Source organism: Eriocheir sinensis, chromosome 44, assembly GCF_024679095.1.
Source record: "Eriocheir sinensis breed Jianghai 21 chromosome 44, ASM2467909v1, whole genome shotgun sequence".
NCBI classification, from domain to species: domain Eukaryota; kingdom Metazoa; phylum Arthropoda; class Malacostraca; order Decapoda; family Varunidae; genus Eriocheir; species Eriocheir sinensis.
The window spans coordinates 9,554,124-9,568,081 of record NC_066552.1 but is presented as its reverse complement, the minus strand read 5'-3'; the positions used below and the strand labels follow the sequence as shown (position 1 = coordinate 9,568,081).

Sequence of the window (13,958 nt, the reverse complement as noted above, 5' to 3'; positions counted from 1 at the left end):
TCTTTTTGTTCTCCAGACGCGCCTTCACTCCGTCATACCTGCTTCATTGTTTTTTTTTTCAGCCTTTTAACCAGTCACCTCCAAACCCGTTTACCGCCCCAGCACACCGTTAGCCATTAGCACATCTCCCCCCGTGAAGCTGCGAGGGTGTGGCTTGTGTGCGTTTGTGTCTGTTTGTCCGTTTGTAAGTTAATCTATTCGGCATTTTTGAGTTCCAGTTTCTTTTTCTAGCAGGACTTTTTGCCCCTAGCAGTTATTTTTTTTTTATCTCTCTAGCGGTAATTTTCAGTATTTTATTTCTTTCCAGCGATTTTTCACATCAGTTTTTTCTTCTATCTATTTTCTTTTGTTTTGAGAGCTATTTTTCTCTCTAGCATTTCTCTTTCTGGCGTGTCTTTCTTTTTTCGAGCGGTTCCTTTTCTTTCTGGTGTTTCATTCTAGCATTTTCCTTCTTTCTGTATAGCCGTTTATTTTCCTTCTAGTTGATATTTCTTTCTTTTTAATTCATTAGGCGATTGTTTCTTTTTTTACGATCTTTTACGTTAGACCGTTTTTTTTTTTTGCTTATTAATTTTTTACCCTTGAGCTTCCTACTTTACTATAACAAAAAAAGAATCTAGTGTGTAATGTATGTGTGTTTCTCGCCCACTTCCTGTTGTCCAGCTGGCCCGTAGTATCTATTTTGGGGTCTCTGCCGCCCTTCCGTCCTTGCCCTGACTGACGTATCTAATGTGTGATCTGTTTACAGTCTTATTTACTGTTATTAATATTCCTTTTTATAATTACCGGATACAGTAATGTGGAAATGTTATCAGTATAGCAGTAGTGTCTTTATTATGTCAGTTAGTGTGTGTGTGTGTGTGTGTCATATGTTTATGTGTGTCAGCTTGTCTTTTTCGCTTCCTCTCTTACACACACACACACACACACACACACACACACACACACACACACACACACACACACACTGTATTTATAGAGAGGGATCAAAGCTCATATGACCTTTGATGGGATTTCATACACTGAATTTTTATGAAGCAAAACAAAAAATAAAAATAAAATAACGCATACGCTCGGCACGTCGCAGAAATTATTATTATTATTATTATTATTATTATTATTATTATTATTATTATTATTATTATTATTATTATTATTATTATTATTATTATTATCATTATTATTACTGAATGTCATTTGTAATCTCTGCTTTCGTTTATTTCGTTTAACCATCTATGTATTTTATTTCTCTCTGTATTCTACCTTTAATTACCGACTTATTGACTTAATTAAACCCGTCTAATATTTACTTTAGACGGCGCTGTAACAGATCAAAGAAAACGCGCCGCACAGAAAATGGGTTACGGTTTGCAGACTATAATGGCGGGGGAGGGAACTTGTTGCGAAAATATTTGGTATGAGAGAGAGAGAGAGAGAGAGAGAGAGAGAGAGAGAGAGAGAGAGAGAGAGAGAGAGAGAGAGAGAGAGAGAGAGAGAGAGAGAGAGAGAGAGAGAGAGAGAGAGAGAGAGAGAGAGAGAGAGAATCCTTCGAGCTTCTCTTCCTCTGTGAGAATTATTGAAGAAGCGAACCTCCTCCTCCTCCTCCTCCTCCTCCTCCTCCTCCTATTCCTCCTTCTTTTTCTTCCTTTTTCCTCTCCAAAAGTGTTTCATCAAAGAATTCACAACGTTGAAAAAAAAGATCATGTTTGACCTTAATTTCCGATTTTTGAATGAATTTGTTTCATCGACTTGAAAATTTAAATTCTTTTGATGTAAGTCTGGCAAAGTTTATTTTCCATCTCTCTCTCTCTCTCTTTTCTATTCTTTATTCTTCTTCTTTTCTCCTCTTTTCTTCTCTTCTTTTTTCTTCTCTCTTCTCTCTCTCTCTCTCTCTCACCTTAACCTCCCCATCTCGCATCTTATTCACCTATTCCTCCCCCATCACCCTCTTCCCTCTTTATTCATTCTTCCATGCATCTCTCATCACACCTGACCTTTTTACGGTGTGTGCTGGACAGGTGTTTCTGGCACTCCACCCACACCTGAGATCACCTTGGCCCACCTGTCGCCCGCCTCACAAATTAACAATCACACCTGGTCATGATTTTTTTTTACCTTTAATTGCCTGTTAAAATTCTTGTCTTACACGTGTTTTTTTTTTTTCGTTGCATTCACATTTCTTTTAACTTTATATACTTCAATATTTTTTTTTGTTCTTCATGTGTTTCTAATTCTCTTACTCATTACTTCTTATTTTCCTTTTCCTATTCCTTACTGTCTTCGTCTTATTTTACATCCTCCTATCCTTTCTCTCTCTTCCTCTCTTCAACCTATTCCTGTCCATTTTTTCTTTCCATTTCCTGTCTCGTCTTTTCTCTTCTCTTCTTTTCTTCCCAATATTCCACCTGCCTTCCTTTTCCTTCCTTCCTTTACTCACCCCAGCATTCATTCTTACCTTACATCCTTTCCCCATTCCTCTCCCGATTCCTCTCCTCCCTTCCTGCCCTCCTTTATTCTCCTTTTTCCCTTTCTTTCCCAGGATTCCACCAGCCTTCCTTTTCCCTCCGCCCCTCCATTCATTCCAGCATCTATTCTAACCTTGCATCCATTCTCCCTTCCTCCCATCATTCCTTACCTCCCTTCCTGCTTTCATTTATCTCTCCCAACATTTCACCTGCCTTCCTTTTCCTTTCTTTCCCCCATTTATTGCAGCATCCTTTCTCCTTACCTCCTACCATTCCTTCCCCCCTCCCTCGCCCTTCCATCCTGCCTCCCTCTCTCCCTCCTTCCCGCCCATGACCACCTATCTCTCTGCCACGGTTCAATGGGCGTGTGTGTGTGTGTGTGTGTGTGTGTGTGTGTGTGTGTGTGTGTGTGTGTGTGTGTGTGTGTGTGTGTGTGTGTGTGTGTGTGTTGACGTCTGTATCACCTGTGCTGACATGATCGGTGCAATACAATCATATAACTCACGTGTGTGTGTGTGTGTGTGTGTGTGTGTGTGTGTGTGTGTGTGTGTGTGTGTGTGTGTGTGTGTGTGTGTGTGTGTGTGTGTGTGTGTGTGTGTGTGTGTCTGAGATGAAATATTGATTCTTCTCACTGCAATGTCTATGTTTGGTATTCTCTCTCTCTCTCTCTCTCTCTCTCTCTCTCTCTCTCTCTCTCTCCGAAACTGTTTGCATTCTGGAGGAAAATATTGATCCCTGTGACGTTAGACCAAGGAAGGAAGGAGAAAGGGAGGGAGAAAAGGAAGAGGGAAGGAAGGAAAAGAGAAAGGAAGGAGGAGGGGAAGAGGGAAGAAAGGAAATGAGGTAGGGAGGGAGGAAGAAAAAAAAGGAAAAGAGGAAGGAGGAGGAAGAGGAGGAGAGGAAAGAAAGGAAAAGAGGTAGGGAGGGAGGAAAGGAAGAGCGAAGGAAGGAAAAGACGAAGGAGGAGGAAGAGGAGGAAAGAAGATAAAGGGGAAAGACGAGAGGGAGAAATATGAAAAACGGAAATTCTGGCTATGAAAAAACACGAAAATGAAAAACCTACAAAATACTAAAATGAGGAATGTGGAAAAAAAGAACAAGAAAGGAGGAAAAAAGAGAATGGGAAAGCGTCGAGAACCCAAACAGTGAAGAAAATGAAGAAAAATAAAACGAGAGAGATGAAAAACACACAGACGAAAGAGGGAGAAATGGAGGGAGGAAATAAGAGAGAGAGAGGAAAAGAGAGAAAAAGGAAATGAATTGACAGACAAAAAAAAAAAATGTAAGTAATAGAAGGACAGAATTTGAAGGACGAGAAATGGACAAACTAGAAAATGGAAGAAAATAAATAAAAGAAGAGAACGAAATGGAATAGAGGAGGAATAGTGATAAACAGCGGAGGAAAGAAAAAAAAGGAAAAAAACATTGTATGAGTGAGAGGAGGAGAAAAGGCGCAGGAGAAAATAAAACGAGTTGAAGAAAATGGAAGAAGGAAAAGTTGACGAAGAGGAAAAATGGAAAATAAGATATGAAGTAAAGAAAAAGTGGAGGAGAAAGAGTAAAGGAAATAGAAATAAATAAAGTTTGTGCAAAAAGAAAAGAAATGCAACAGGGAACAAAAATAAAGGAGAGGGTTGAGGAGGCGGACGAGGGAAGAAGAAAAAGAGAAAACAAAAACAAGAGAGGGGGAAAGAGAAAAATGAAAAAAATACCAAAAACAAAAACAAAATAATCATAGAGGAAAGAATCAGAGAGAAAGAAAATAAACAAAGAGAAAGAAACAGAAAATGGGAAAAAGAGAAAGAAAGCGAGAGAAAAATAAATCGCACAAAAGAATGAATCAGAGAGAAAGAAAAAAAAAGAAAACGGAGGAAGAAAAAGAAGCAGAAAATGGGGAAAAAAACGAGAAAAAGGGAAAGAGAAAGAGAGAAAAAGAGAGAGAGTGTGAAAATGAGAAAAAGAAAACAAAACAAGAAAAAAGAAGGAGAAAAAGAAGAAAAAAAAGAATCATTAAAAAAGAAAAAATCGAAAATGAGAAAAAGAAAACAAAACAAGAAAAAAGAAGTAGAAGAAGGAAAAACGAAATAATCACATAAAAAACAAAAAGAGAAAGAAAAAGAGAATGGGAGAAAGAGAAACAGAGAACAGGCAAAAGAAAAAAAAACGGGAGATAAACGGAAGGAGAGAGAGAGAGAGAGAGAGAGAGAGAGAGAGAGAGAGAGAGAGAGAGAGAGAGAGAGAGAGAGAGAGAGAGAGAGAGAGAGAGAGAGAGAGAGAGAGAGAGAGAGAGAGAGAGAGAGAGAGAATAAGAATTAAATGTCTCTTCCCTAAGGACGGGCAGGCAAACAAAGTCACCGGCCGTGTTTACTCCTGGTTCCGAGGCGCCTTTCCCATTGGCCCAGACACCGCCGCCCCCGACCATTGGCTGCGGGGAGGACCAATGGCGACCCTGCAAGACCCCCTCCCCCCCCTCAGCCCTTGTCTCCACTTCCTCGGCCTCCTCTTCCTTTTTTCCTCTTCCTATCTTCTCCTCTTCCTTAAATTGTGGACACTCGACCGCTCTTGTTTTCTACCTCGTCTTCCCTTCCTCTTCCACCTCCTCTTCCTTCCTCAGTCTTTTCCTCCATTCCCTCTTCCTTTCTTCCTCTTCCTATCTTTTCCTCTAACTTAAATTCTGGACACTCGACCGCCCTTGTTTACTAGCTTCTCTCGTTTCTCTCTTACCTCCTCTTCTCATTTTCTTTTCCTTCTTCCTCTTTTTCCATCCTTGTCCTTCACTACTTCGGCTTCCTCTTGCTTTTTTCCTTTTCCTCTTTCCTCTTCTTTAAAATCTTGAAACTCTCCCGTCCTTGTTTTTTTTTTAGTTTCTCTTTCCCTCCCTCTTCCTTCATTCTTTTCTCCTCCTCTTGCTCCTTTCCTTCATTTTATCTTCTCTTCCGTTTTTTATTTTCCTTTTTCCTCTTCCTATCTTCTCCTCTTCCTGAAAGTCTGATAATTCGTCCGTTCTTGTTTTCTAGTTTCCCTTTCCCTTCATCTTCCTATTGTATCTTTCTTTCTCCTCCCTACCTCGGCTTCCTTCTCCACCTCCTCCTTGTTTCTTCCTATCTTCTCTTTCTTAAAATATGGACACTCGCCCGCCATTGTCTTCTATCTCCTTTTCCTTCTTTCCTTTCCCCTTCTCTTCCTTCTTTTCTTACACTTAAAACATACAAATACAACTTCCTTTTTCTCCAAGCTCCTCTTCGCTTCCACTTCTCCTTTTCCTATTTTCTCATCTTTTCATTTGCGCCTTCTCCTTTTCTTCTTCTTAATGTCTGCTAAACGACCCTCCTTTGTCTTCTAGCGCCTCTTCTATTTCCTCTTTCACTACCTCTACTAATTTTCTCTTCCTCTCTTTTTCTTACTTTCTCTTCCACTACCTCTTCTTATTTTCTCTTCCTCTCTTTCTCTTCCTCCTTTTCTCCTATTTAAACCCTATAAACTATTTTCCTGTGTCTTCCAGCTCCCCTTCTTTCCTCTTTTCTTCCTTTTCTCCTTGTAGAATTTCAACATACTTTGTCTTCTTTCTACCACTGTTTCCTCTTCCTCTTCCTCTTCCTCTCTTAAACCAGCATACACTATTCCCACTGCTTCCTAGCTCCCCTCTTTTCTTCCTCCTCTTCTATTTTCCCTTCTACCTCCTTTTACTTTAATGCTCACGAACCGTCAGTATTAATACCTCTTCTCCTTTTCCTATCTTCCTCCTTCGTTTCTCCTCTCCTCTCCTTTCTTCCTCTTCCTTAACGCTTGCAATTCTCCCATAACTACCTTTTCCTCCTCCTCCTCCTTCTCCTCTCCTTCCTCCTCCTCCACCTCCTCTCCTTTCCTCCTCTCCCGCCTTCTCCTCCTCCTCTCCTTCCTCCTCCTCCACCTCCTCTCCTTTCTTCCTCTTCCTTAACGCATGCAATTCTCCCATAACTACCTCTTCCTCCTCCTCCTCCTCCTCTCCTTCCTCCTTCTCCACCTCCTCTCCTTTTCCTATCTTCCTCCTCCTCCACCTCCTCTCCTTTCTTCCTCTTCCTTAACGCATGCAATTCTCCCATAACTACCTCTTCCTCCTCCTCCTCCTCCTCCTCCTCCTCCTCCTCCTCTCCTTCCTCCTTCTCCACCTCCTCTCCTTTTCCTATCTTCCTCCTCCTCCTCTTTTCTCCTCTCCTTTCTTCCTCTTCCTTAAAGCTTGCTATTCTGCCATAACTACCTGCCCTGCTGTCCCTCCTTCCTTCCTCCTCCTCCTCCTCTTCCTGGTGAGCTCATTTCACGACACGGCGTCTCCCTCGTTTACCTGTGTTCTATGAGTCACCTGGGCCACCTGCACACCTGTCTAACGACCCTCACCTGTGTCTCCTCCTCCTCCTCCTCTACTACTACTACTACTACTACTACTACTACTACTATTACCGCTGCTGATGCTACTGAGAGAGCCATCACTTCTAAAAGCCTGGTAGTAATTACACACACACACACACACACACACACACACACACACACACACACACACCTTGATAGGCACTTAAATCAACCCATCGAGACGACTAACCGAACCCTTCCTCCTCCTCCTCTTCCACCTCCTCTTCCTCTTCCATGACGAGCAAAACAAATTAGTGATTTAAGAGGAGGAGGGGAGACGAAACTTATTCCTCAACTTGTTCTCTCACTTGAGTACCTCGTGTGTGTGTGTGTGTGTGTGTGTGTGTGTGTGTGTGTGTGTGTGTGTGTGTGTGTGTGTGTGCGACAAAAAAACCCCAGTAGCAATAAGGAATATATGAAAGTGGGAGAGGAGAGTTAAAGGGAAGAAAAAGAAAGGAAGAAAGGGAGGGAGAAAAACAGCTAGGGAGAGAGGAGGAGAGAAGGGAGAGAGGAAAGTTAAAGGGAAGAAAAAGAAAGGAAGAAAGGGAGGGAGAAAAACAGCTAGGGAGAGAGGAGGAGAGAAGGGAGAGAGGAAATGAAGGGACGAAGGTGATGTAGGAAGGGAGGGAAGGAACTAAGCAAGGGAGGGAAGATAACTCCGTAGAAAGGGGAGAAGGAGAGAGAGAGGGAGGAAAGTCCATGGGTATTGAGGGAGGAGAGGCAGGTAGGGAGGGAGGAAAGTTAGTGAGAAAGGGAGGGAGGGAGGAAAGTCGAGTGAGAGAGGAAGAGAGGGAGTAAAGTCGAGCGAGAGAGGGGGAGAAGGAAGGACGTCGGTGCATGGGGAAAAGAGGAGGGAGGAAGGGAGCAAAGCAGAGGAGAGTGAGAGAGGTAGGGAGGGAGGGAGGAAAGTGGGTATTGAGGGAGAGGCGGCAGGTACGGAGGGAGAAAAGCTAGTGAGGAAGGGAGAAAGTGAGGGAGGAAAGTGGATATGTAGGGAGGAAAGCTAGCGAGGAAGGGAGAAAGGCAGGGAGGAAAGTGGGAATGTAGGAAGGGTGAAAGGGAGGGAGCAAATCTATTGAGGGAGGGAGAAAGGGAGGGAGGAAAGTGGGTATGTAGGGAGGAAAGCTAGCGAGGGAGGGAGAAAGGGAGGGAGGAAAGTGGGTATGTAGGGAGGAAAGCTGGTGAGGGAGGGAGGAAAGTGGATATGGAGGGAGGGAGAGAGGGAAGAAAGTGGGCACCGAGGGGGGAGAGGCAGGCAGGTATAGGGAGGGCGGGTCGTGAGGGTGGCGGGCCCTTAAGACAGGTGCGTGGCGGGACCACCTACGGGAGGCCGCGGGTGCTGCCTTACCGGGCGACGACTCACGGGGCGCCGGGGAAAAAAGGGAGAGATTTATGCGTCGTGAAGGAAGGAGAGCAAGTGTTTCAGGGGGAGGGGGAGGGAGGATGCTGGGTCGTGTGTGTGTTTGTGTGTTTGTTACTTTTATTTATTTATTTATCTTTTTTTTTTGTGTGTGTGTGTTGGGGGATGTCTGCTTCTCTGCTTCCGTTTTGTGTGTGTTTGTGTTTGTCTTTTGGTTGCATGTGTGTTTGTGTGTGCGTGTGTTTGTTTTCTGCCTCTATGTGTGGGTGATGAGGGTGCTGGCTTGTCTGCTTGTATACTTCTGTGTGTGTGTGTGTGTGTGTGTGTGTGTGTGTGTGTGTGTGTGTGTGTGTGTGTGTGTGTGTGTGTGGTTGCTGTTTGTGCCTGTGTTTGTGGGGTGAGTGTGTGAGAGAGGAAGAGGAAAAGAATGAGTGATGGGGAGGAGCCGTCACGTAGACACAAAGGCAAACAAACAGCAATTCAGAGACAAAAAAACAGAATACATGACTTTGCAAATGACACAAAAAAACAAAACAAAAAATACTGAGAGGGAATAATGAGAAAAATAGAGTTGAAGACAAAGAAAGAGATGGAAATGGCAAGACAGAGAGAGGGAGACACACACACACACACACACACACACACACACACACACACACACACACACACACACACACACACACACACACACACACACACACACAAAGGAAATGAAACAGATAAAGAATGACATGAAAATAGTCCGTAAAAATAAAGATAAATAACAAAACACAGACGAAGAGATGAAGACCAAAAAACAACCGGGAAAAAGAAAGAGATAGAGACGGAAAGACAGACAGAGACAGACAAAGCAAATGAAATAGAAGACGATAAATGGCATGAAATAAAACAACAAAAATAAAAGTAAAGAACAAGAAAGCAACGAAGACAAAGAAACAAGCTGAGAGAGATAGAGACAGACAGACAGACACAGAGACAGAGACACAAAGCAAATGAGACAGACGACGATAAATGACATGAAATAAAACACCACAAATTAAAGCAAACAAAAAAGCGAGCCAGAATCGATTAGACTTCCTGTGATTCACGCGGCGGAAGTGACGTCACGAGGTAATGGTGAAGGTTCTTAATCGAGTTTTTGTGGGTGTCTCCTTTTGTCTTGTTGATCTAAACGCACACACGAACACACACACACACACACACACACACACACACACACACACACACACACACACACACACACACACATAAGCACACAGAAACACAACCATGCACCTTTCACACACACATACACACAAACAAATAAACAAACAAATGACAAACAAACACACAAACAGAAGCAAAGAAACAAGCATCCCCCAAACACACACACACACACACACACACACACACACACACACACACACACACACACACACACACACACACACACACACACACACACAGTTATAATTATTTGGGTTAATAGCATGAACCAAAGATTAAAATAGTAAATAGGTCATGGGATTACATTCTCTCTCTCTCTCTCTCTCAACAAAGAAAATGGGAATCGTCTCATTGGTATGACGAACAGAAAACGGACTCACGGTTGCCAGCCATCTGCTTCCGACACCAACCTGGAAACGAAGAAAACGGGAGTTGAAATATGGACAACAACAACAAATACAACAACAACAACAAAAACAAGAAGAAGAAAAATAAAAGAGACAGGAGGAAAAACAGGAAGAGGGAGAGGATGAGTAAGAGGAAGAAGGGGAAACAGACGAAGATAATGATGATACACACACACACACACACACACACACACACACACACACACACACACACACACAATAATAATAATAATAATAATAATAATAATAATAATAATAATAATAATAATAATAATAATAATAATAATAATAATAATAATCTACATTTACTCACCTGTTTCTCCCCCTTTTACTGTTACTATAATTTTCTTCCATTTCGCTTTATTTCTCTCTTTTTTATTTACTTTTAAAAGCTTTCTCCCCACACTTGTTCCCCTCCTCTCTCTCAAAACATCCAGTCTCCTTTCCTCCTCACCCTCTTTCCTTTACCTCCTCCTCCTCCTCCTCCTCCTCCTCCTCCTCCTCCTCCTCCTCCTCCTCTTCTCATGAGTACCATAAACGCATTGGTTCATTTTTTTTTGTATAATTATGGAAGGAGAATAGTGGTGGTGGTGGTGGTGGTAGTGGTTGTCTCCCTTTGTTTGTCTGTATTAGGTCCATGAAGCATTTTTTTTTATATAATTCACTATTTTATTCTTTCCTCGAGTCTTATAATTATTCAGGTTTTTTCCTTCTTTAATGTTTATTCTTAAGAGTGATTGTGTGTTTTTGTTTGGTTTATTTCTTTATTAAACGAAATGACAGACGAAAACAAAAAGAAAATCTAAAAGACATATTAAACACACAGACACACACACACACACACACACACACACACACACACACGAAGAGTAAAAGTTTCTAATATGTATTTTTTTTTCTCTCTCTTCTCTATTTACTCTTTTCTTCCTCCTGAGCTTCCTTTTACTGCCATAAGACTGAGTCGTAAATATGTCAAGGAGGAGGAGGAGGAGGAGGAGGAGGAGATATTGGTGGAAGAGAATGTTTTGAAAGAAGAGAAGAAGGAGGTGGCAGTAATGATGGTGAAGAAGAATTTTTAAGGTAGAGTAGTAGTAGTAGTAGTAGTAGTAGTAGTAGTAGTAGAAGCAGTAGAAGCAGTAGTAGTAGTAGTAGGAGGAGGAGGAGGAGGAGGAGTAGGAGTATAAGTAGTAGAAGCAGTAGAAGCAGTAGTAATAGTAGTAGAAGTAGTAGTAGTAGTAGTAGTAGTAGTAGTAGTAGTAGTAATAGTAGGAGTATAAGTAGTAGAAGCAGTAGTAGTTGTAAAAGCAGTAGCAGTAATAATGGAGATGGCAGTAGAAATAGTTGTGGTGGAGGAGGAGGAGGAGGAGGAGGAGGAGGAGGAGGAGAAGATTTTGGAGGTACTGGTTGCGTTGGTAGTGGAGGTGAAGGTGGTGGTGGAGGTGAGGGTAGTGAAATAAGTACATTCTCCTCAACTCAGCCTCCTCCTCCTCCTCCTTCTCCTCCTCCTGCTCCACCAACACCAACACGACGACAACGACAGCACGTAAGGGGGCAAAAAGTAGTCTTACGTGCAGTCTTCCGTGCCTGGGCGACCTACACGACCAGGGGTAATTATTGGCAACTCACGAGGGTGGTGGTGGTGGTGGCGGTGGTGAGGGAAAGGAAGGAGAGGGTGAAGGTAGATAGCATGTGAAGGGAAGGGAAGTGTGTGTGTGTGTGTGTGTGTGTGTGTGTGTGTGTGTGTGTGTGTGTGTGTGTGTGTGTGTGTGTGTGTTTGGGTACGAGTGCGTTGGAGTGTGTTCTGAAGGGGAAAGAAATGAAAGAGGGGTGAGAGAGAGGAAGGAGGAAGGGAAGGGGGAGGAGGGAGAGTGAGAGGGAAGGCGAGAGGGTTAAAAAAGAGAGGGAGAATGAGAGGTTGTATGTGTGCAGAGGAGGAAAGGAGAGGAAAGAGGAGAACACGAGAGGAAAATAAAAAATGAGGAATAGAGGAGGAAGGAAGGTAGGAAGGAAGGGGAATATAGGAGAAAGGAAAGATTTGAATGAAATAAAAGAAAAGTTAAAGAGGAGAGTGATAGAGAAGTGAGGAGAAGGAAAAAAGGAGGTAGATAGGGAGGAATAAAAGAGTAGAGGAGGAGGAGAGTGATTAAAGAAGAGGTCCAAGATGAAAGTGTAAAAGTAAGGTAGAAAGTAAAGTGAAAAGTAAGGTATAAAGTGAAGATTAAAAGGGTGAGGAGGAGGAAAGAGAGACAAGAGAGGTACTGGAAATGAAGAAAGGGAAATAGGTGAGAACAAAAAATGGAGTAATAAGAAAAAGGAACAAGAAAAAAAGAAGAAAATAGTGTAAAAATAAAAATAAAAGAGTGAAGAAGAGAAGAAGGAGGGAAAGAGAGGAACTGGTGAGGGAGGAAGGGAAGGTAGGGAAAGCGAGGTGTGTAGGAGAGAGTGAAGGAAGGAGGAAAGGAAGGAAGGACGGAGGAAGAAAAAGTTGTGAAAAATGTTGTGGCTGCGAGTTTGGCGGCGAAGAAAAAAGAAAAAGAAGAAACCCCCCAAAAAGGAACGAGGAAAAAACGTGAAAAAGCAGCGCATAAATAAGGAAGAGAGGAAACAAATGATGATAAGCAAGACAAAGCAGGAAAACAATATGACAGAAAGGGAAAAGGCAGACAAGACAATGAGAGGAGGCGAGAAAATAAACAGAAAAAAAAAAATATATATATATATATATATATAAAAACAACAACAAATAAGACGGTAAACACATATAATTTTGGCGATAAATAAATAGATAAAAAAAGATATATAATTTTAACTCTTCCTGTGTGTGTGTGTGTGTGTGTGTGTGTGTGTGTGTGTGTGTACTAGGTGTCGTGGCCCTTGCGTGACTCTGTGTTATTATGTCCGTCCAAGGAGGAGGAGGAGGAGGAGGAGGAGGAGGAGGAGGTGTCGATGAAAGAGGTCGTCTGAGAATCGAAGTTGAAGGAGGAGAAGAGGGAGGGAGGAAGGGAGAGAGGGAGGGAGGGAGGGAGGAAGGGAGGGAGGGAGGGAGGGAGAGGAGGAAGAAAGACACAGGAAGAAAAAAAAACGAAGGAAAAAAAAACTGAAGTGACGATAAAGAAGAAAAAGGAAAAGAAAATGTGTAAAAATATACAAGCGCGTAACGAATTGGTGTGTGTGTGTGTGTGTGTGTGTGTGTGTGTGTGTGTGTCGGGGTCATATTCACATTTCCACACAAATTGATAAAGTAAAAGAAAGAAAACAACAACAACAACAACAACATTAACAACAACAACAACAACGACAACAACCAATGGCTAAAGAAACAAATGAGTTAAACAGTAAAACAATTTCTTCCCTGAACAGTGAATAAAGGCGGGCGCGGAGAGCAGAAAATTAGGTATTAGAAAATAATTTACACAACAGTCATTCCAGTGTGTGTGTGTGTGTGTGTGTGTGTGTGTGTGTGTGTGTGTGTGTGTGTGTGTGTGTGTGTGTGTGTGTGTGTGTGTGTGTGTGTGTGTGTGTGTGTGTGTGTGTGTGTGTGTGTGTGTGTGTGTGTGTGTGTGTGTGTGTGTGTGTGTGTGTGTGTGTGTGTGTGTGTGTGTGTGTGTGTGTGTGTGTATGTATGTATGTATGTATGTGTGTATTCATCTTCGTTTTTTTATGTGGTATACATGTAATAGAGACTGAGTAAATATGTGCGTGTCTGTGTACATGCGTGCGTGTGAGTGTGTGCGTGAGTGTGTGCGTGTGTATTCCCACGGTGGCAGGTGCCCGGGGCCGTAACGGGGCAGCAGATCCTTCCCCCCTCCTCCCCGCCCTCCCCACACATCCCCATGCCACCCTCCTCTCCTCCTCTCCTCCCCAGCATCTCCAGTCATCCCATCTTCCCAGCCTCTTCCACCCTCCCCACAGCTACCCCCCCCAAACCATCTACTCCTCTCCTCAGTCTCTACACCCCCTCCCCACACATTCCCTCAAGCTAATTTCTCCTTCTCAGCTCTCCCTTCACCCCGACCCGATTCGCACATCCCAATGACACCTTTTCGTTCCCTCCTCTCCAGTCTTCCCAGTCCCTTTCCATCCTCCCTGCACATCCTCTTTACCACAGCTTTCTCTCCTAATCATTCATGCCCG

The 13,958-nt window shown here is 42.8% G+C and overlaps 1 protein-coding gene across 1 annotated transcript in view; it reads right to left on the bottom strand.

The window, feature by feature from the left end:
- LOC126980631 (LIM/homeobox protein Lhx1-like) overlaps positions 1-13,958 on the bottom strand; it is a 143,159-nt gene that overhangs the window by 67,947 nt on the left and 61,254 nt on the right. The window contains exon 2 of the mRNA XM_050830734.1: positions 9,798-9,827. Coding sequence (XP_050686691.1) covers positions 9,798-9,827 — 30 coding nt within the window. The remainder of the gene's footprint in view (positions 1-9,797; positions 9,828-13,958) is intronic.